Consider the following 22,099-nt stretch of genomic DNA (forward strand, 5'->3'; position numbering starts at 1 on the left):
CAAGGCTCATGCTTCCAGCCTGCATTGATGTATTCACTAAAGGTGTGTGTTATGTGAGTGTAAGAGAGTGCGCGCTAGGAGTCTCCTACAAGCACTGTCCAGAGTGGTCTGTCAAAGGTGCTGAAACTTTCACTAGCCATCTAAAAACTGTACGTAGCCTGTTAAACTCCTTGGAGAGGAGAAAGTTGACCCATTTTTCCACAGATCTGGGCTATCCACTATAAACAGATGACCTTTCTTAAGTGATCTACTCTGTAAAAATTTTAGTAAATTGTAAGCATATAGCAATATGTGTGTGATCACACATTTTCACTTATTTTTAAATAAATAAAATCAAAATGTGCATTTATTTCATTTAGTTACTGAATAATTTGCCTTACAGTTTGGTCATGTGAATTCAGATGGGAAAAACCAAAATATGTCCTGGAGAATAACAGGTTAATCGAATGAGCTATAGATTCTATCGTAGCAGCCTGCAGTGTGGGAACAGATGGGTCTTAGCCTGGACTACATGGTTGAAAGCCCTAGTAATTACATAATTATGTGATTATACCATAGCTGTCATGACAAAACCTCATATCTCCACTTTTGTCATTGTTTATTTTTTGATCTTATTTAAAAATAGCAGTTGCCTTTGAACACTCAGAATTTCATGATGAGTGGACTAATAGAAATAATTTCTCCATTAACTTCCATTAAAAGTTAAGAATGTTTGTTTTTACTTTTTGGAGATCTAAAGTTTAGTAACACAGCAACAATACAAGGTGATTCAAAATTATTTGAGTGATTTAAAAAAAAAAAAAATTACCACTTGTAAATCATTATTGAACAATATACTGTACATTTTCTTATGTAATTTTAGAACTGCTCAGTATGAACCTCTTCTAGCTGTACAGACATCAATGCTATAGTCAAATTCATCCCACACTCGATTGAGCATGTCAGGTGTCGCTGTACTAACTGCTCTTTCAGTACGTTTTCGGAGATCACCCAGTGTTGTGAGTGGCACTTAAACAGAATCCTTAATGTGCCCCCTCAAAAAAAAAAAAAAAAAAAAGTCCCACGGCATGAGATCTGGTGATCCTGGTGACCTTTTTCTTGGAACTGTTGGTCCCAGCAACGAACGCTCTGAGCTGTTGGAGGTTCACTGCCAGACTGAGAGTCAGAAGCTCTATGACCCCCTATTACAATTGGATTGTGATTGGTTCCTATGCGCCTCACGGCTCTAAAATATGGCGCTTTGAAATTGGGTGAATGTTCTTGAGCCACCCTGTATATGTAGTTATATAATTAATTTGCATTTGATTCTGTATTGATGAACATGATCTGAGGAAAATAATGTTTTTTCTTTCTTCACAAGGTTTTACACAGCAACAACTTAAATTTAAATCGTAATAAAACATTCTCATCTTCAACTTACACGTAATATGAACAGAAATTAGAGTTTAGATTACACAAACTACAGAACTTCTCAGGTTATTTCAATGAGCCACAAGCCAATAAATAAAATGTAAAAAGATTTGTTTAAGTCTGCATGCCAGAGACTTAAAAGCCTGTCTGGTTGAGGGTTATCCGCGGCATAGTGAGTGTTTCTGTTGTTGGAAAATTGGGGAAGATGGGCAGATTTTTAATAAAAGCCCTTTCAAAGGAGCATGTACGAGTGTGCAGAGTGGGTCTGGATGTCGCCGAGGGCTGCTTTGGGTCTTTATTGAAGGTCTGTGGGGGGTATCTTGGCTTTCTGTTGGCAGCTGTGTGTTGAATGTTTTGGCGTCAGTAGCATCCAGACGAACGTTCTTCAAGTACTCTCATTTCTCCGTCACATAACTGCATACATTCAACATCCTGGTGACATACACTTTGAATTTTCACACACGTAGTTACGCATATCAAAAACATGCTTTCAGTATCTTAATCACTCAAACACACACGCATTTTTTCTCTCTGCTGACAGACACACAGGCCACCTGCCAGGGGAGCCGCAGTATAATCCTGCAATATTAAGTCTCAGAAGTACAAAGCATTTCTCTCTCTCTCCCTCCTAAAATGACTCAACACAGGAAGGTACAGGCCATCTGCCCTCTCCATCGGTCCAGAATGTTCCCGAATTGCAGCCTCACACAGGGAGGCTTGTTTTAACCAGCCAGTTATGGAATGTGTGCTACTTTTAGTGTCCTGTTGTGTTGGTGCGTTAGACCTGTGACTAGCGATTAACTCTGTAATTAATCCTGCTGTTATTTAGATTATTGTTTAATTGAGCAATAATTTCTTAAGAAGGAAACTAACTAGGAAACTCTAACAGTCTAGTAGTGGGCAGTATAGTGGTCAGAGTGCAACTGCTGCTCTATTTAAAGTGAAATGACAGATGTGACCAAAAAGCTGCCAAAAAACAAAATGCCACATTTTAGAAATTCAGATATAATTTAATATTTAGCCTGCAGGGCTATTGTTAGAAAGCACTATTGACCTAGGTTTATCTAAGTATTGATTGACATGTATTGTTTTGTTTTACTGTTCACCAAAATAAACTACAAATTTTCTTTGGGTGTTAAATAGTTGTTATTAAAACGTGAAGCAGTGTCGCCTGAAAGTGACTCACTGCAGGAAAAAAATTTGCTGAAATGACTGAACGTTAGAGTACAGCTGCTAACTTAACTCTAACCTGAAGAGAAAGTTCTTCTGACCCTCACCTATGGCCAGTGTGCAGTATTTTCTGTACAGATTGTGTCCCGGTAACATGTATTATAATGACAGAAGTAGCTGCCAAAAGATGTTGGGCTGCTCGGTATCATATTATTTAATATGTGAGTTTTATTCAAAATTTTAATTAAACCGTTAATATTGTAAAATGGCATAGAGACAAAAAGTGAAAGGTAAGTCAAAGCTGCTGCGGATCACGTTTTTTTCTGGACAATGGGGAGATGGGGTTTGCAGTGTTATTAATAATCCCAATTTTCAACTACATATACTATATAAAAAATATCATGTTAATTATTTTTTTTAACATTGCCCATAAATGGTATGCACATTTTAAAGCACAATTACTGTACTGTTCATTCATTGAATGGAACATGTTGGGAAAAATACAACATAAAATGTGACCTGTGCAAAGATTATGGCAGTTTTTTTTAACTGTTCATTATATTAAACTCTATAGAAATAGTCCTAAAATTTGCAGAAAAAAAATACTTATTTAGGCTTGTTCCCTGTAGAAAGTTTTTTTGTGAAAAATTGCGATTTTTAAAAACTTTTCTTTTTTTTTTTTTTCTTCAAATAAGAGCAAAAAAAAAAAACAGATTTTAGAGCAGAGGTCACCTGGCATTGTCGTTTGCTGCAGCCTAGTCACTAGAAACATGTACAAAACATGCCTGTTACTCAGGTGTACAAAATACTTATCACTCACAGCTAGACAGGTGTAAAAACACAAGCACCTCAGAAACCTTGCTGGTAAAAAAAAGAAAAACACTAGCATAAAACAAGCTTGCGTAAGCCTAATCTGAGCAGCTGATATTTAATATTTGGTGACACTCAGTTTGCGTTGAGCTGTTTTTAACCTGTTTAGCCTCCCACTCACTTTGCAGTGGTCATGTGCCACAACTACAGTCCTAGTAAAGGTATTACGTGTTTGTGTTGTTTTCAGCTTCATATTATTTGAGCTGTTAAGTGAAAGCTCATACTTCTTTTCCAGTTGTGTAGTTTTATGCTTGTGACTTCTTCAGTTCTGATAAATAGCGTGACCCTTGCATTGTTCTCTAAAGGTAATTGCATAACTGACCTCAGATCAGTCATAGCGGTGGTATAGAGTTCAGTGAAATTGGAAGCCATGGCCAGACGCTGTTTGCAGTTCAGTGCTGAATGTCAGACAGAGGCTCTGAATGCAGTCAGTCATGTGACCTTGGCACACACTGAGTATTGTCTTTGGCAAGAAGGTCTTGTACAGTGTGCCCCCTGTTGGTAGACAGTAAAACTCTTGTGTAGAACTCTGGTCATCTAGAAGTCTGTCTAAAATCATCAAAGGCCCATCAACTGACCCCTGTAAAGTAACATGCATGCATCACTAACTTCAGTTTTGGTATAATTCTTGGTCATTTTAAGCATCTAGCTTTAATAGTTTGTGTTTTGACCTCTATACCAGAGGTCACTAATAGACAGACCGCAGTCTGAGTCTGGACCCTGAAGCTGTCCTATGCAGACCTGGACCTGTAACTGATAAACTAGGGAGAATTAATTAATTTCGACTGGGTGGGCCTATTTTAATCTTAACTTTTCTAGCCTTTGTGGTAGCTTTAACATTCCGGGAGACTCACAGACCGATCACATGCCGTAAATATCACACATGACGCTACTCAGCCAATCAGATCTGTGCATTATGATGACTCAAGTGAGTGACGCACACACAGGAGGAATGAGGAAGAAACAGCAGTCGGAGAAGAAAGTGAGTCAGAGGGAAGTTATTTTACATGTTCTCTAAAAAGAGAAAATGGATAATAAATGTTGCTGAAATATCACTGAACTGTACTTTATGTGATTTAACATGCAGTTGTTGACCGTATAAGATGTTGATATACCTGCTAGGCTACTTCAGTAAACAGTATATGCCTCTGAATCATAATGCAAGTTAGACATGAAGTTCTGGACCTTTGCTTGAGGAGATTTTCTCTAACTGGACCTTATTGAATTTTAATTAAACACCCCTGCTCTATACCGTTTGTTTTAAAGGGCCTGTATTTTACAAAATGGAATTTAATTAATGAAGGTTAAGTAGTATGAAGTATGTTTTCACATCATCAAAGCAAATCACTCACCAGTCCATACCATGTGTCCACATGTGCAAACTAAGCTACAACAAATGGCTCCTTTTGAATTTGTTTGTCATGTCATGAAAAACTTAATCATTAACATATATCCACCCATTCTGACTTCAGCAGTTTAGCTCCACCCATTCCTGCTAAAGTTATAAATTTCAGCCTGGACTGCTTTTTGAATGAAACACAGTACAGAGCTTCTGTTTGAAAATAGTTATTTAGAAATTAATTAAGACATTTATAAAGACGAAGTTTTGGTAGGTGAGCCCTCACAAGTGATATTAAGTGGACAAGAGGGAAAAATAAACAAAAATGAAAAAAAAATGAGATGGACCTTTTAATCCCAAATTAATCTCATACATGCTTTTTAAAGCCTGTGTGTTAGAAACTGATTGAGATCCAAGCTTAACATTTTGCACACTGCCCATTTGCCACAGTGGCATTATTTTTAAGGTACTAAGTAGGGGTGCAACGGTTATTTGACTTGGTCAGCTAAAATCGAAAATTAGTTGCCATTTAAGTTAATAGTCGATTAGTTTGTGACATTATAATCGACGTGTGTTTCTCGTGCTGACTAGAATGCTTTGACGTTACCGCTCACTGCAGACTTAACTAAAGCACGTTGGGCAGCCTCAAGAACAAAATTCTCAGAAGTGTTGGGAGCATCTATTTCGAAATGCAGGTTCTCTTGAATCATTAGTGTAGTTTCAACAGAGAAGCAAGGAACTATTATTCACAGCAACCCTGTTTACTTTCCAAATAACGCTCACGTTTTAAACGCTGCGTCGTGGTCCTAACGTTGAGGCCACTGGTGCGTTCAAATTCAGCGAACGGCGTTTTATGAACAGTTTTTTTTTTTTTTTGTTTTCCACGAATATTTGCAACCATTTGCGGTTTCAGAAGGTAGAACACACAGGGCAACTGGACGATGATGATACTGTGGAAATGAAATGTTTACAGAAAATCGTTTGCAGAAAAAAGTATATTTATCTGTTAGAGAACAAGTTTGGAGATTGTCGCTGCTGCAGAACCAAAAGTCCAGGCGGTACGTCTGGGTCTGATCCAACTCCTCCCAAGTCATGTTTTAATTGGACTGAACCAGAATGGAGCTGATGAAATGGACAATGAGTGTGGAAACACGGTAGAATGAGCTAATAAAGTGGCTTATCGCGGTATATAACATATTTTAATATGATTTTTTAGGTGCATTGGGCCATGTGTGTGAGCCATTTTTATTAGACTTATGGAAATGCATGGCAGTTATACCAAATCCTCTTAAATGTTAAAAAAAAAAGTCATCAAGATTTCTTTTATTATGGGATTCCAGGATTTTCTTGATAAAACATCTTTTGACGTTATAGTTGCATTCTAGTGTTTAAAAACGTTCAGCGTTTTCAACTAGAACTCGTCTATCATAAGTACACCTGAGATGTAGAAGGGACTTTGTACCGGAATGTGAAAAAAGCTCTTTGAGTTGTGACAAATGAGTCTGAACGTCGTTAATCATGAGCGATTATAAAAGCATTCAGGACGGAGCAACATCAAGGAAAAAAAACCATCACCAGTAACACCTGCGGATTTCCTACAGATAAACACGTGACAAGGTGATTTTAAACCAATGAAAAGAAGGGCGGAGTTGGATGACACCTGGCTCCACCCCTTTGGATTCATGGTTCTGCAGTGAGTGACAGCTGCAAGTTTGCCACAAACGTTTGCCACTTTCCCCTCCACACCATCAGAGCTGGATATTCTCCGCATCATCAGAGAATATCTGGTTTCAGAGGAGAGTGAGACGCTGAGACAAGAGCACAGAGAGAGGCTGACTTGTAGCGTTTAGTTGCAACGAGTCAAGTCAAAGTTTATTAATATAGCACTTTTTACAACAGGTGTTTAACAGCTTTACAGAAAAATGTGGGTCCGAGCCCCCATGAGCGTCGGCAATGGCGACAGTGGCAAGGAAAAACTCCCCAAAAGCAAGAGGAAGAAACCTTGAGAGGAACCAAGAATCAAAAAGGGGAACCCATCCTCCTCTGGACCACACCAGCAAACAATAACGAAAGCAGTATAAAAAGAGAAATAGGTTTTAATGGTAGTATATGTAGTAAATGTAGACTAGATTAGGTGCTGCCTGTCTACACAGGACACAAAGCACAGAATTCACTGTTCAAACTTAAAAATTAAATTTAGATTGTTTTTATTTGCTTGATCAAAGGAAAACTGGTTTAGTTCATTGTTAGTTGGTTTCTTCATTTTTAGTTAGCAAATGCATAAAACACCCTCAAAGTAAATTTAAAAGCTAAATAGCTACATAAGTTATTTGGTAATTTAATGACTCAATCAGAATAATTGATTATTCGTTAAAACAATCGATAGATTAGACGACTATCAAATTAGCCATTTGTCGCAGCCCTAGTTCTAAGCAGATCTGAGATGGTAAGTGGGTAATTTTTTTTTCTAAAATCTGGTGACTGAGACATTTACTCCAAACACACTCTGCCTGTTCTTGCAATCTGTTACTGCCACTGGCCTATTCAGTTTCATCCATAAGCCAACTTGGACCATTTCTGGCTGTGTATTCCACCTCAAATATTTCATTTGTTTCTTTCTGCTTAGATACTTTGATGAACGTGACCAAGTATTCAAAACCTTCTGCCTAAGCAAGCAGTATATGAATAAAACATAATATGAATAAAACATTGTTGAAGCCAGAAGCTACAGAAATAATTGCACCTTTCACAAAGTGCTTGAATACTTGAATTCATGGAAATGCTCTCCGGATGTTTCTTAGCAAAATCTAATTGATGCACATGCTCACCATAAGTTTCTGTAATCTTTGGGTTGCTGAGGGGTGCAGTTATCAGTAGGCTTGGTTGACGTGCTGCGTTGATGTACTGTGGTATAATTAGAGCTTTTTAAGACGAGCAGGCTGTGAAAATAATTATCATCTGATATATTGTGCAGCTGTAATAGCCACTCTGGGGTTAGCAGGAAGACTTGCCCGCCTGCCTCCACTCTCCCTTGTGTGTCGAGGCGTGTCGGTGCCTGATTGAGCTCTGAGCTCTGCCACCTGAACACACACATTCACACTTATATACACAAACACACACTCAAAGCCCCGGCATGCTGTCCAGAAGACATTTTCGCGTTCTCACATCGTGCATGTTGAAGCATGTAGACACGTTCCACACAATTACCCATGCACCCACTGTGTGCTCCTATTGTTTGTGTTAGAACAAAACTTCCATCCATCCATCTTCTAAGCCGCTTCTCCGTCAGGGTCGCGGGGGGGTGCTGGAGCCTATCCCAGCAGTCTTCGGGCGAAAGGCAGGATACACCCTGGACAGGTCGCCAGTCCATCGCAGGGCAGACAGACAGACACAGACAGTCACTCACACACTCACACCTATGGGCAATTTAGCATGTCCAATTGGCCTGACTGCATGTCTTTGGACTGGGGGAGGAAACCAGAGAACCCGGAGGAAACCCACGCAGACACGGGGAGAACATGCAAACTCCACACAGAGAGGACCCCGGTCACCCGGCAGGGGAATCGAACCCAGGCCCTCCTTGCTGTGAGGTGACAGCGCTACCCACCACACCACCGTGCTGCCCCTAGAACAAAACTTCAAACACCAAAAACTTTTTTTTCTTTTGTTTTTCTTCTTTTTGTTTTTTTAGTTGAAACTCATTTGAAAATGCCAGTCGTGTCAATTTCGTGGCACACAGGCCAGTACAAATAGTCCAAAATGGCTCTTGCATCAAGAGTTAGCAGTTTTTTAATTTCCTGATACTTTTTAGGAATGTAAGGTTTTATTGTGACAGTGACCGTACACACTCAAAGACATGCCCACTTCCAACAGGTGTTAGCCCACCCTAAGCTGTGTATTACTTCAGGATAAACTTGGAAAACTAAAAAATAGAAAATAATTGGATTATTGTACAGGTTCTGCACTGCAAGCAAAGCGACAAACCGATTAACCATTAAAGAACAAATAAACAATCAAGTTCAATCAATGTGTTTGGAAAAACACGTTTATTATGATCTTGAGATGCAGCATCCAGATGCTCAGGTAGTGTGTACTTCTACACATTCATTATTGAATATTGGCAAACTGTATGCTCCTAATGTGTTGATAAAGCTATTCTGTTGCCTGTAGGCCTTTTATATTCTGTTTTAAACGGCTCTCCTGGTAACTTTCAGTCAGTTTTCTCATTTAATCATAAACATGCACCAACCACTTTTTAAAAATTGTTTTGTATTTTTGCTTTGATTATATTGGAGATGGTTGATGATGGGTATTTGTGGTACTATTAAGCACTATTCAAGGGAAATTCTGCCAGTTTTTTCAACATGTCTGCATAATTCAGTGGTTGAGATATAAGGCATTCAGAGCGGTTTAATCTGAAATGCTTCATTCTAGAGAAACGTAATAACTCGCATTTCTTCACAGAGGTGTTGATAGGAACCAGAGGTTGCCAGCTCCACAACACAAATAAAACCATTTTATTCGCTCTTCAAAACCATCAATGAAGCTACACATCTTCTAAGTTTATGTATGATATTGAACATACTAAAATATTGGCAAGTCTGAAATAGTTTAGGTACTTTGCTTGCCCATACCTCTCCACGTTGAATGGATTTAGAAATTTCGTTTCAGGCCAAAACCTTCTCTCAAAACAGACATTAAACAGTGTCTCAGACATCAGGCAGTGAATTCATTCCCATTTAATGTAATAACGTTCTGTGAGGGAGCTTTTAGAGGTGGCCATCTGGTTCCTATCACCACCACTGTGAACAATTCTGTTTCTCTAGAACAGATCATTTCTTGTAAAACCAGTCTGAATGACTTTGTTTCCATCTTAATATTTAAATCACATAACAAATTTGAACTGGAGGAATTCCCCTGAAAGTGAGGTGGTGGCCTGAATCCTGACAAGGAGGGTTGTCTCTAGCCTATATAATTGATAATTTGATTGGTCACCTTTTTGGTTATGTGCTGTCTGGTTAAATTATTTCCATCCCTAAAATGCAGCAGAAGAGTATTCAAGCAGCTACAGAACAAATATACAATTTTTCACTTTTCAGAAAAAATATGAACATAATTCTTTACACAAATCAGTGTAATGTGCAACTTTATGTCCATAGAGCCGCAAATTGACTGGCTATTTATTTTTATTCACTGTAGGACTTGACAGAACTGACTCAGCGAAATGAGTGCTTGGATCTTAAAGGTAAGGCGTCATTTTATACACACACACACACACACACACACACACACACACACAAGCTTAAGGTGCCACTGTGGTAACTTTAAGTGGTTGAGCCTGATTTGTTTCACCCTGAGGCTTGTGTTTCTATGTAAAGCCTGCATTATTAAGTATAATAGGCTTATGTGTTGTGTATTGTAACACCACTCCACCCCATATAATCCCATCATTTCTCCTCTCCTGACAGCTTTGTGTGTTTTTGTCATTGAGTTTTAGTGTTTGTCCTTAAGTGGCACAAATAGCTGTAGTAGTAGTGATGAGCCGCAGCGTTAGGGTTAGGAAAAATGCACCTTTAAAGTCCAACATTTTACTTGCATTTTATTTTCCTTCTTGCATTTGTGTGGATTTATGTTCCAAAAATAGACATTCATTTTTACATATCCATTTTCCAACCTCTCTTTATCCCTCAAACAGGCTGTTTTTGTTACTGTACCTTTAAGACTGATGCATGTAAATGACCTCTGTTATTCTGTTATCTGATTGGCTGTTCTGTATTGAGCCTCATTCAAAAAGGAGTCCAGACTGATACAGTCCTTATACACAGTTGAGTCACATTATTATGACCACTTCATGTCCGCAAGCTGGTGGTGGCAGTGTTATGGTCTGGGGTCTGTTTTTGTGGCTGTCTCTGGGACCACTCGCGTGGAAGGCACACTCAACCGATTTGGGTATGAATCCATCCTTGCAGATTACGAACACCCATACATGCTGAATGTCTTCCCTGGGGTGGATGGGCTCTTCCAGCAAGACAATGCGACACGTCACAGGGCTAGAAATGTCCGATGTTGGTACTACCCAAGCACTACCCCGGCCCCCTAATTCCCCAGACTTTAACCCAATTGAGCATTTGTGGGATCACTTAGATTGCCGTGTTTGCTGTATGGATACTCCCCCGACGCCCCCTCCAGCAGCTGTGGGATGCTCTGCAGTCTGGCTCCAGATACCTGTGACAACCGACCCAGATCTTATTGAATCACTCCCAGCCCGTCTGGCTGCTCTCTGTGCTGCACACAGCAGTTAATATTGATATTAGCTGGTGGTCATAATAATGTGACTCAGTGTAACTTCAGCCTGAAGGGTTGGTGCCAAATTGCTGTAGGCTGAATCGGTGGATATAAGCAATTGTGGTGGTTTTCATGACGTCACAGAAACAACTAATTAAAATCGGACTATTTTTGTAGCTTAGTTTCCATATAAGGATTGAATGGACTGAGGATTGAATGCAGCAGTGTTTACGGCCCAGACCTATTTGACTCCTCGCCCCTACCACTCAGCCCCTTGCCCTCTGTTTTGACACTTGAAAGCAAGGGGGTGAAAAGGAGATATGGGATTAGGCCTACATTAGGAACATCCAATCTTGTCCACAAAGGCCTAGTGCAACTGCAGGTTTTCCCTCAAAACAGGCTGGATCATACCTGATTCCCCATGTTTAATCAGTTGGTTCAAGTCTTCAAACTGCCAATCAGGTGATCTCCTGCTTTGTTTGAATGAAAAGCTACAGCCACTCTGGCCCTTTGTGGATAAGTATAGACACCTTTGGTTTACATAGCACATCAAACATAGTCCATATGTTCTATTTGCATAAGTATTTGACTTAATAATCTTCCCATTCCCATGACTCGGGGTTTTTCCTCTCTCTCGCTCTCTCTCTCGCTCGCTCTCGCTCTTTAGGTGAGAAGTTGGACTATAAAGCATGTGAGTCCCTGGAGGAGATCTTTAAGAGAGTGCAGTTTAAAGTAGTGGACCTGGAACAGACCAACCTGGATGAGGATGTGAGTTCTGCCTCTATCTCACTTTGAAGCTTATCTTTCCTTACTTCGATAATGTTTAGTAGCCATTACTGATGTGCAGATGATCACTGCTAATGGGTGTGAAAAATAATCTACGTAATCCCAGAGTTGATGTCTGGGGTCTTGTGTGGTCAGTCTATTGTTCTGAGGACACCAGCAGCTTCTTTGTTTGGAGAGTACGTCTTGATCTCCTTAAATTTCTTCTCAATCACGTTTTCCAGAGGGTGTTGTGACCATTATTGTTCATCCCCAAAACCGCTTTTATTCAACTGTGCTAGAAAGAAGGAGAGAAGAAGAACTCTGAGGGTTGCAGAGTCTTTCATTGCTTTGGATGCATACATAATTTCCAAAGATCTTTAGTCTTAAATTCATAAGTCCCATATCATATCTCCTTGTCATGGCAACTTCAGTTAAGACTGAATTTAAGACAGAAACCTCTTGAAGTCTATAATCTTATTTCCAGATCAGGAAACAGTATTAGAAAAACACCCTAATTTGCCAAAATATCTTAAATATTTTCTTAACTCTGAGATAAACCCTAGAGCGTCTTCTGTTTCTATTGTTTTAAGCAGTGAGAGGCAGCACAATTCACTATAAGTAGCTTAATAATGTTACATTTATCTACATTGAAAATATTGTTTTGTCTTGTGAGGTTTTTTCTAACAGCGTTTAAAATCCCCAGACGCTGCAGACTCTATCTCCACCTACCCTCTTATTACCTTGTGGCACCATCACTACCAATGGCAGTGATGGTGGTGAATAATGAGGAGGCAGAGCTGAACGTGTGCCTGTTTATTAGGAGGAATAACGTTAGCACGCTCAGCTAAAGCATTTGGGAAATGGAGACTGAAACTGTGGAGTGGCAATGAACTGATAAACATCAGTGTCAGATTACGTGTTTGTGTCAGCTGTGCACGCAGGGTTGGTTGATGGGTAACAGACACAACAGTTGATTGTCGACTTCATTAGAGAAAGTTAAGATTTACTCATTTGAGATAATAAAAGATGCTGTAAGATAAGATTCTTAAATTAAGATCAGATTTGCTTCTGTAATTAAAATTTGTGAAAAATCTTACCTTGACCTGTCAGATCTTAAGTTAAGACAAAGGCTGTGTTTACACAGCAAGTAAAAATCTTTTAAATGTGACCTGCACGCGACATCAGTCTGAACAAATCAGCTCCGACTAACCTAAACCGACTCGCATGTGCAAAGAACAGAGCTTCACGTGGTTCATCCAGAGGTAAACAATCATGACGGTCAGTGAACGCCAGACGCTCCCGAAGCTTTCAGTTTCGTCTTCACCAGCATCGCATTTTTTTGGCACGGAAACATCAGCCTATATGGTTATGAGTCTCAGCAGCACAAAACTATGACTCATGTTGAGATGGATTGACGTAAAAATTGCATGAATTCTGATCTGGCTATTCAGACTTTGTCGCATTGCCGAAGGTCGGATACGGATCGACTTTCAGTACTACATATGAAATCTATGGAATCTCAAATCGGAATTGTAAATGTCAGATTCTGTGTGTTTTTTGCTGTTCACACTGCCACACAAATGACACGTGCGACATGTATGAAGAAAAAGATCGGATTTGGGCCAAAAGACAGGAAGTTTCTGCCCCAGATGATTAAATTTCATTTAATCAGCAGTGGCTTCTTGACAGTTTTTAGTATAAAATTCAGTGGTTTATAAGTACGGCCCAGGTCTTGCTTTGTTAGGAATCAGATTTTTTTTTTTTTTTTTAATAAATGTACTTTTTATTTATTTATTTATTTTTGCTTCAGTTTTGGAAACTCCTGGTCACTTTTCCTCTGACTTTCCTCTTCTTTATGCAAGGGGATTAGCTTATATCTAATCTTCAGAAATATCTCCTTTTACATGAGAAAAACATTCAGCATGTTTGGGTAGTTGCTTGTGTGAATGTCTGTCTCTTTGAAAGGGAACACAGTGTCAGCAAGAGCTTTTGTTTGGAGGATACAGCCGTAACTGGGTGGCTTTAAGATTGATCGGATGGAAGAGGTTGAAGTGGCAGTAGGTGCTCAAAAGCAAAGAGTAAATACAGAGACATTTTATTCTTTTTAGTGTTGGAGCCTTTTGTGCAATTCTCTTTACTGGGTTTTTTTGTCTGACACCGAGAAAATGATGAATTACTAAATATAATTATTAAATATTTTTGTGTGTTCAATGTATTTTTATATGGGCTTAAGTCATATCAATACAATCAAAAAGGACTTATGATGGATTCATTAATTTCTCCAAGAATTGTAATTGACTTGAATCTTCACAGGTCAGAGATTTACCTTCCTGTTCGTTACTGATCCTGATTCACACTGAGGGATCTGCTGATTTCACTTGCTCTCTCTTCAACGTTAATTGCAGTGGTCACATTAAGTTCCTTTCACGGTCTTAGTTTTGTGTGCTGAAGACAATTAGCTGTGTGTTCACATCATATTATTTGTAGAGTTGTTGTGTCCTTTGATACAGGAACTGATTAGCCCCACACTGCTGTTACTCAAGATATTAGTCATGGTTGTCAGCGAAGGCATAAGATCTGACAAAACCTGCAGGCTTAAAAGAGCAAAGCTTTCAGCTCACCCACGCATATTTACTGAAAAGCATCTTTTTTTCTGTTAATTCCACCCTCAGGAGTTCTTGCACAGAGCTGAGCTGAGTTGGTGAAAAGTAATTAACTTCCCTCAGTCGTTTGACCTCAGCTTAGCAATTTAAATGAATGTTCAAATATTATTACTACTGACTTCTGCTTCAGTGTGGCCTTGTTTTATACAACAGTTAGTTCTGATTGGTTGAGAAGTGTTCTAACTGTGCTGTTATTTCACCACAGCATCACGTCTTTTTCACTGTGTCACTCCGCTGAGACGCTGTTGTTAAACGACAAATAAATAAACAGCGCCGTGAAACTGGTATTGAATACGTTTTAGTGTCAGTAGTTCCTTCCACCAAATTATAGTTCCTTAACAGGCAGCTTGTTGCTACGCCAGAGTAACGAGCTCCACCCACTCGCAGCACAGTCTGCTGTAAGCCTCGTCTTTTGAAGTACGGGTTGAGCCATAAAACTGACACAATATCAAGTTTAGCTCAGCTATGTCAATTTTTGCTGGATCAGTCTTAATGTTGTTTTGTTCCAGCCAGTCTGTAAAGCATCTTACAGCCCATTTTGTTTGGTGAATGGTATTGGATTCCAGGTTGTTCAGCTGTTCTTCTGTCACAGCTGCCGACTGAAAAGCTGCTCAGTGGTGACAGTTTGGGAATTTAGTGTAGTCTCCTCTTCACAGTCTGATCAAATCAGCTGTCGGTCAAATGTGATCTTCAGTGTCCATTTTCTGTTTGTGGCAAAGTAAGAAGGAAAAACATTCAAATGGTTTAAGCAGCACTGCTGTGTCTGATCCACTCAGACCAGCACAACACATACTAACACACCACCACCTCATCAGCGTTACTGCAGTGCTGAGAATGATCCATCACCCAAATAGTACCTGCTCTGTGAGGGTCCATGGGGGTCCTGACCACTGAAGAACAGGGTAAAAGGGGGCTAACAAAGTATCAGAGAAACAGATGGACTACAGTCTGTAACTGTAGAACTACAAAGTGCACCTCTATAGTAAGTGGAGCTGATAAAATGGACAATGAGTGTAGAAACAAGGAGGTGGTCATAATGTTATGCCTAATCGGTGTGCATGAGAGAGAGACAGAAGTGAGAAGAGAACTCTGTGAGAGAACCTTACAGAGAGAATGAGAGAGCTTGTCTGTGTGGGCTGTTGGTCCATGTACCGTAAAGAGCACCACTCTGTTCTCTAGTGTCTTGTTCTCTGAGGGCAGATGTGTGTGAAGGGCTTGTGTTTCAGGGCCCTGCTTTGCGTCAGGAGAAGTGGTGTGAACTGCACTGGATGTGCTGATATAAATACAGTCCAAGGTTCTACAGTGTGAGCAAAGGGTTTTGGGGAAATTTTGACATAGGAGCACCTGTGCAAGGACAAACTTTGACCTGGCCAGCCTACCTCTTCTTTAAGTGTATTCAGTATGCCCAGTGGTGGACAGTAATGAAGTAAATGTAATTCATTACCGTCCTAAAGTGGTGTTTTCATGTATCTGTACTTTACAGAAGTATTTCTGTTGTGGGCGACTTTCACTCCACTGCATTTCAAAGTCAGATATCGTACTTTTTACCCCACTACATTTTGAGAAATCTGTCACTCCTTTTGGTTTGTGTGCATAAAAACATAACATGTCAAAAAGAAAGAAGCGCAAAGCAAGAACACCAGCAATGTAAAATATTGGGAGTGTCTATTCAACATAAATGATGAACTAACCTAACTTTTGTAAATAAACCACAACTTTGCTTGTTTGTAAAAAGTGATTTCAGAGCCACTCGGCTCTCCCTGATGGAAACTGTTTGCCTTCAGTGTTTTGTGCTTATGATCATTTTAAAAAACGTCAGCATCACTAATTAATGACGTTCTATTAAAAGACTGGTTTACCAAGAGAGACACTGGTAACCTAAAATGAGTAAATGAAGTGAGTCTTTTTACAAAAATGATAACAGGATATTAGTCATAATTAGTCTTTTAGTACTTTTACTTTCAATACTTAAGTACATTTAAAGGCAAATACTTTTGTACTTTTATTCAAGTGGAGGTCTAAATGGAGGAACTTCTACTTTTACTGGAGTAATATTTTACCTTGGGCATCTCTACTTTAACTCAGGTACATCCACCATTGATTATGCCTTTGGATGACATGGAAATTAACCTATTGACTCATTGCGCTTGCCACAAGAAGCCCAACTAACCTGCTAAAAAACAAACTTAAACCGCAATCTCATGGTTTAGTTAAGAACAGCTGGTACAGCTCACGTCAAACCAGCGTGAGCGACTTTGTTGATGTTACCATTTGTGCAGTAATTTAGAAAAATGCAGTAATTTTAAAATGATTGCAGTTGTCTAACACACTTCAAGCGAACTTAACAAACAAGGTCTGCTTTGACGTTTCACAAACCCGGGGATGAGCTTAAATTACACAAGTAGCTGTATTAGTAGTGTTGAACCGCAGCAAATATGGTTAGAAAAAATGCATTTAAATGTAAATTTTAGTCACATTTTTTCTCCCTGCATTTGGATTTATGTTCCAAAACCAATCATAATTCATTTCTACATGACCATTTGCCTTTGTCTTTTCCTCAGTTTTGTTTCTGCACCTTTAACACTGATGCATGTAAATGACCTCTGTTATCTGATTGGCTGTTCTGTATTGTGCCTCATTCAAAAAGCAGTCCAGACTGAAACAGTCCTTATACACAGTTGAGTCACATTATTATGACCACTTCATATCCAAAAGCTGGTGGTCTGGGGAATGTGGCTTTCTCCGGGTCCACTCATCCATGTGGGAGGTGCTCATACCCAGGCGTTTGGGTATGAATTCATCCTTGCAGATCATGAACACCCATACATGCTGACCTCAGACGTCAAGTTCGCTCTATGGATCCTCCTCCGACACCCCCTCCAGCGGCTGTGGGATGCACTGAGGTCAGCCTGGCTCCAGATACCTGTGACAACCTACCAGGACCGTATCGAGTCACTCCCAACCCATCTGGCTGTTCTCTGTGCTGCACACAGCAGTTACTCTGGATATTAGCTAGTGGTCATAATAATGTGACTCAACTGTTTTTATTGCGAGTAAGAATGAGGATGCATGATTATCAAATATAAAATGTGCTTCACAAAAAACTGTCATTCAACCCAAAGCTCTTATTCTGTCGTGTTGTGTCAGGCTCGGGTCAGGTAACCTCTAATTGAGATACAAGCCATCAAAAGCCGAACTAAAATGGCCAAAATGCTAAAAAACCTTCAGCCTTGAAAGAACGGATAATAGCCATGATTTATTATTTATTACAGTCATGATGAGTCTGTGGCTGTAGTCAGCTGTTTTTGGGCTAGAAGATGGGTAGGCACAGAAAACCGAAATAGATAAGCTGTTTCTTTTCCTTTTTCCTGGAGAACCTGTGTTTGATTGTTTTAGTTGTGTAGCATTTCAAAGGTTTTAAGCATTCAAATCTGTGTAGATGTGCAGAAGTACAGAGCATTTAGGCACGTCAGGATGTAGAAGATAGGAGAGAGCAGGTGAACAGAGCATGTCCCAGCTCTGCCTTTGTAGGAGCTCCCTGCAGGTGTGACAGATCATCGTCATGGTAACACAGGCCTCCGCAGCGTGCCCCTGGTGTTTTGCTGGGGCAGCTCCGCCTCCGTGCAGTCTGAGATGAAAACTGTTCCCATGATAAAGGGCTGGCTGTTAAAGCTTGTGATTAGAGGGAGAAGGTGAACTGGACCTGTTGAAATAATGATACACCTGTGGTTTCAGGTGATGTGTATTGTTTGTTAAGGAGTGCTTTGGTCAGAAATGTCCCTAAGAGTGAATGAAAGTGAATAGACACCACTTTGTTTTATGCAAACGAGGCGCATAGCCACAAGACTGGGTATACCTAGATTTATCACTGGTCTACAAATCTTGAAGGACAAAACATGATTTTCTTCAATTTTACATGCACTAATCTATACATGACTATGAAATATATGATTTTAAATTACATAAAGAAAACAAATACCAAATAAATATCATACAATATATAATGAAAGTTGTTCCCCAGGAGATGCTTTACAGACTGGCTGGAACAAAACAACATTAATATTGATCTGGCAAAAATTGACAAAACTGAGCTAAACTTGATATTGTGTCAGTTTTGTGGCTCAGTCTGATTTGGTCAGACTCTGAAGATCTGGTGAATGGTATTGGGTTCATTTCTGGCTGATTCCAGGTTGATTAGCTGTTCTTCTGTCACAGCTGCCGACTGAAACGCTGCTGTCTGGTGATGACAGTTTGGGAATTCAGTGTAAGGAGCTGGAGAACAAACTGCCAGCTGTGCAGCGAGTGGGCGGAGTTCGTTACTCTAACATAGCAACGAGCTGCTTGTTAAGGAACTGTTATTTGGTGGAACTGCGAACGTTAAAACACGGCACATTCATGGCCCGGTTTATTCATTTCGTACTTTATTTATTTAACTATTGTATAAAAGCAATAGAACACTCAAGGTCATGTGTTATTGCTAATAACATCACGGCTGTGATGATCTACGGTGACCAAACCACAGCTGTGATGTTATTTTGTGATAATGCACTCCCTCTCATGCTCTTTTGCTTAAGAATACTGTGGTGTTGGTTGTGTTTTGTGGACCCAGCATTAGCATCAGAATGTTGGGTTTGCCACTTTATCACAGGCCAGCACAATAACTTGTTTCTGCTTACACCAGTGACGCAGCTTTTATTTATTGTTAGCTGTGTTAGCGTATTCGGTTGAGCTGTTCATTTCAACATGATGTTAACATCTTAAACATCTTCCCTGGTAACAGTAAGGTCACAGAAAACACTGGCAACAACTCACAGCTCTGTCGTTCGCTGTTCTTTCACTCCTTTCTGCCACAGGGAGCCTCAGCACTGTTTGATATGATTGAGTACTATGAATCTGCCACTCACCTCAACATCTCCTTCAACAAGCACATTGGCACCCGTGGCTGGCAGGCTGCCGCCCACATGATGAGGAAGGTGAGACTGTCAGTGTTTTCTTTTGGTAGCTTTGTTTGTTTGTCTGATTTTGTCTTGTTTTTTTTTTTGTTTTTTTCTCAATTTTTTTCAATATATAGGATGAAAGATCTATATTCTATAGATCACGTCAACTTTTTAGTTTTTAATTTATGGTTGTGTAATCATGAGCATGTTATAGTTGTCAGCTTAACTTAAACCGAACCTGGAGTGTTACGTAAAGGAACGCCTTTTAATACTTTGCTGCATTAAAGGGCCGATATCCAAGGGCCAATTTGAAATTATAGACTGTGATGTAGTATTTAAACATTTTTAAAATTTCTGAGTATTTTTTGCTGCTTAGTTGGGTGCAAAGTAGGGCTGTTTTAAACTATCCTTTATGGTCAGAACATGACAAATACTCACCAAACATTGGAACATCTGTCATGGGGCAGTGAGAGAAAGTTTCTGATTTTGCTGTTTTTACCAGCTGGAAAAGCACGGCCGCAGTTTTTTAGCATTCATAATTTAAGAAAGAAAATTTATTATTTTGGAAGATTATCGTCTGGTGACGAGCGCTCGGCTGTCTGGTTACGAACTAAACTGTTTAGTTTCTCAACAACGTGAGCTTAATACAAACAGACAACATTTGCTTGTTTGGTAGGTCAGTGATGGATCACACCGCCTTACTGCCATCACTCCTACCACGTTCATATTAGAGTACATCACAGTATTCAGACACCAGCTAGCAGACGACTGGGTTTCTCTATCGTAGTATTATAAGAGGTGAACCGCAACGCGTCACCAGACAGACAGAGTCCTCCTTTTAGGTATGTTTTAACTTGAATCCATGCTTTTGACGTGTTTGATCTACAGTATCATTAGTTTGCCGTGTTGTACGACTGATGGAGTGCTGCTTCAAGTTAGCCAGCTGCTAAAAACAGCTAGCCTGGGAAGCTAGGGTTCTCCTGCTCTCCAGTACCACACATACAGCGTCCTCAGTTTACATTCGTTTAAATAAAGGCTGTTGTTTATCTTTCACTTTCGTTTCTTGTGAATGCACTAATATTAAAATGTGACTGGGTGCTGTAGTTAAGAGGACAAGATGTGATTTAACTCTGCTAATAGCTTGTTAGGATGTACGGAAAGAGGTGAGTTCACTATAGGACAGTACAGTTACACCACTGATCTCGTCACTCGCACTCGGTCACAGGAGAACAGATCGCCGGTTGCTCCACTCAAACAGGGAATATATAATTCCACGTTTCAGACTGTGCTAAAGTATATTTGGCGACTCATTTCACTCCTTGACACACCCTTGACCCCTCTCGTGGCGACAACAAAGTAGTGTCGCTTTCCTTGCGGTAGAAAGTGTCACCATGGCTGTCGCAAGAACATGGAAGTGTGACACTGCTCCATTATATTGAACATTTATCGCCATTTCTTATATTTCTACTGAGGAAAGTTATATTGTGATAGTTATCATTATTGTTTTATCGCCCAGCCCTAGTGCAAAGTAACTTTCACACAACTAAGCAGCAAAAAAAATAATAATAATAATAGTTTTTGAATGAATTGCTTTTGTAGTATGACCAAATTCAGCACATTTACATTAAGCCTACAGCAGTTTTGCCCTGCCTGTTCACAGTAAAGTTGAAGGAAGTGACTGCTTTTTGAATAAGGCGCAGTACAGGGCAGCCAATCAGAACAGAGGTTATTTATAAATGGCTTATAGCATGACTACAGAAACAGTTTTTGATACAGTGTTCATACATCAAGTGTTTTACTAAGATTGTGAACAGATTTCCGATTAGGAGCTCTCAGTTTAATAATCAGTATTTTGATGGATCGTGTCCGTAATTTTAGGCTTGATTAATCAAGCCTGTCAATTATCGCTGAAAAGAATTTGCCAAAATTTCTGTCCCTGGATTACATTTTGATTTTGATGTGTCCGTGTATCCAGACGAGTTCCCTGCAGTACTTGGACGCGCGGAACACCCCTCTGCTGGACCATTCGGCTCCCTTTGTGGCCAGAGCTTTGCGCATCAGCGGCAGTCTGGCAGTGCTGCACCTGGAGAACGCCGGCCTCTCAGGACGCCCACTGATGCTGCTGGGTGAGAAAGAAGGAGAGGAACATTGAAGGAAGAATGAATGAAATACCATTTGTTTTTGCCCTTTTTTTGTCTTCAAGTTTTACATTTGCATTTGTTAAACTCTAAATGAGGACTCTTGTCTTTTTGGTCATAAATCCTTGCAGATTTTCTGGGCGTTTTGTACCTGTTTAGCATATCTGCACATTTTATTCGCTGCTCTTAGAGCGTCTGCTAAATGCATAAATGGAGTGTAAATGAATGAAGTAGAGCGGGGGAGGCGAGAGAAAATGATTAGCCCTCTATTGCATGCAATATAAGAGCAATTTAAAAGTAAATATATAAATATTCAGTTCACTTTTCTTGCATAAAACAGACCAGATTGTGTGTGCAGGGTTCCTTTTTGGGTATGTTGCTCACAAGGAAATTATATGGAGCTGCTTCCCTGAGGTGGTGAGACCTGGCTTGTGGCTGGCCAGATCCATTCCACTGTAGCACAGTGTTGCTTCTAGGCAACAAGCATATTTCTGCAAATTCTCATGAGAAAAAAAAGTGATG

The 22,099-nt window shown here is 39.8% G+C and overlaps 1 protein-coding gene across 1 annotated transcript in view; it reads left to right on the forward strand.

Moving 5' to 3' along the window:
* ppp1r37 (protein phosphatase 1, regulatory subunit 37) overlaps positions 1 to 22,099 on the forward strand; it is a 93,788-nt gene that overhangs the window by 56,342 nt on the left and 15,347 nt on the right. The window contains exons 3-6 of the mRNA XM_017701962.2: positions 9,989 to 10,034; positions 11,742 to 11,842; positions 19,356 to 19,475; positions 21,415 to 21,565. Coding sequence (XP_017557451.1) covers positions 9,989 to 10,034; positions 11,742 to 11,842; positions 19,356 to 19,475; positions 21,415 to 21,565 — 418 coding nt within the window. The remainder of the gene's footprint in view (positions 1 to 9,988; positions 10,035 to 11,741; positions 11,843 to 19,355; positions 19,476 to 21,414; positions 21,566 to 22,099) is intronic.

This window comes from Pygocentrus nattereri, chromosome 7 (genome assembly GCF_015220715.1).
Source record: "Pygocentrus nattereri isolate fPygNat1 chromosome 7, fPygNat1.pri, whole genome shotgun sequence".
Classification (NCBI taxonomy): Eukaryota; Metazoa; Chordata; class Actinopteri; order Characiformes; family Serrasalmidae; genus Pygocentrus; species Pygocentrus nattereri.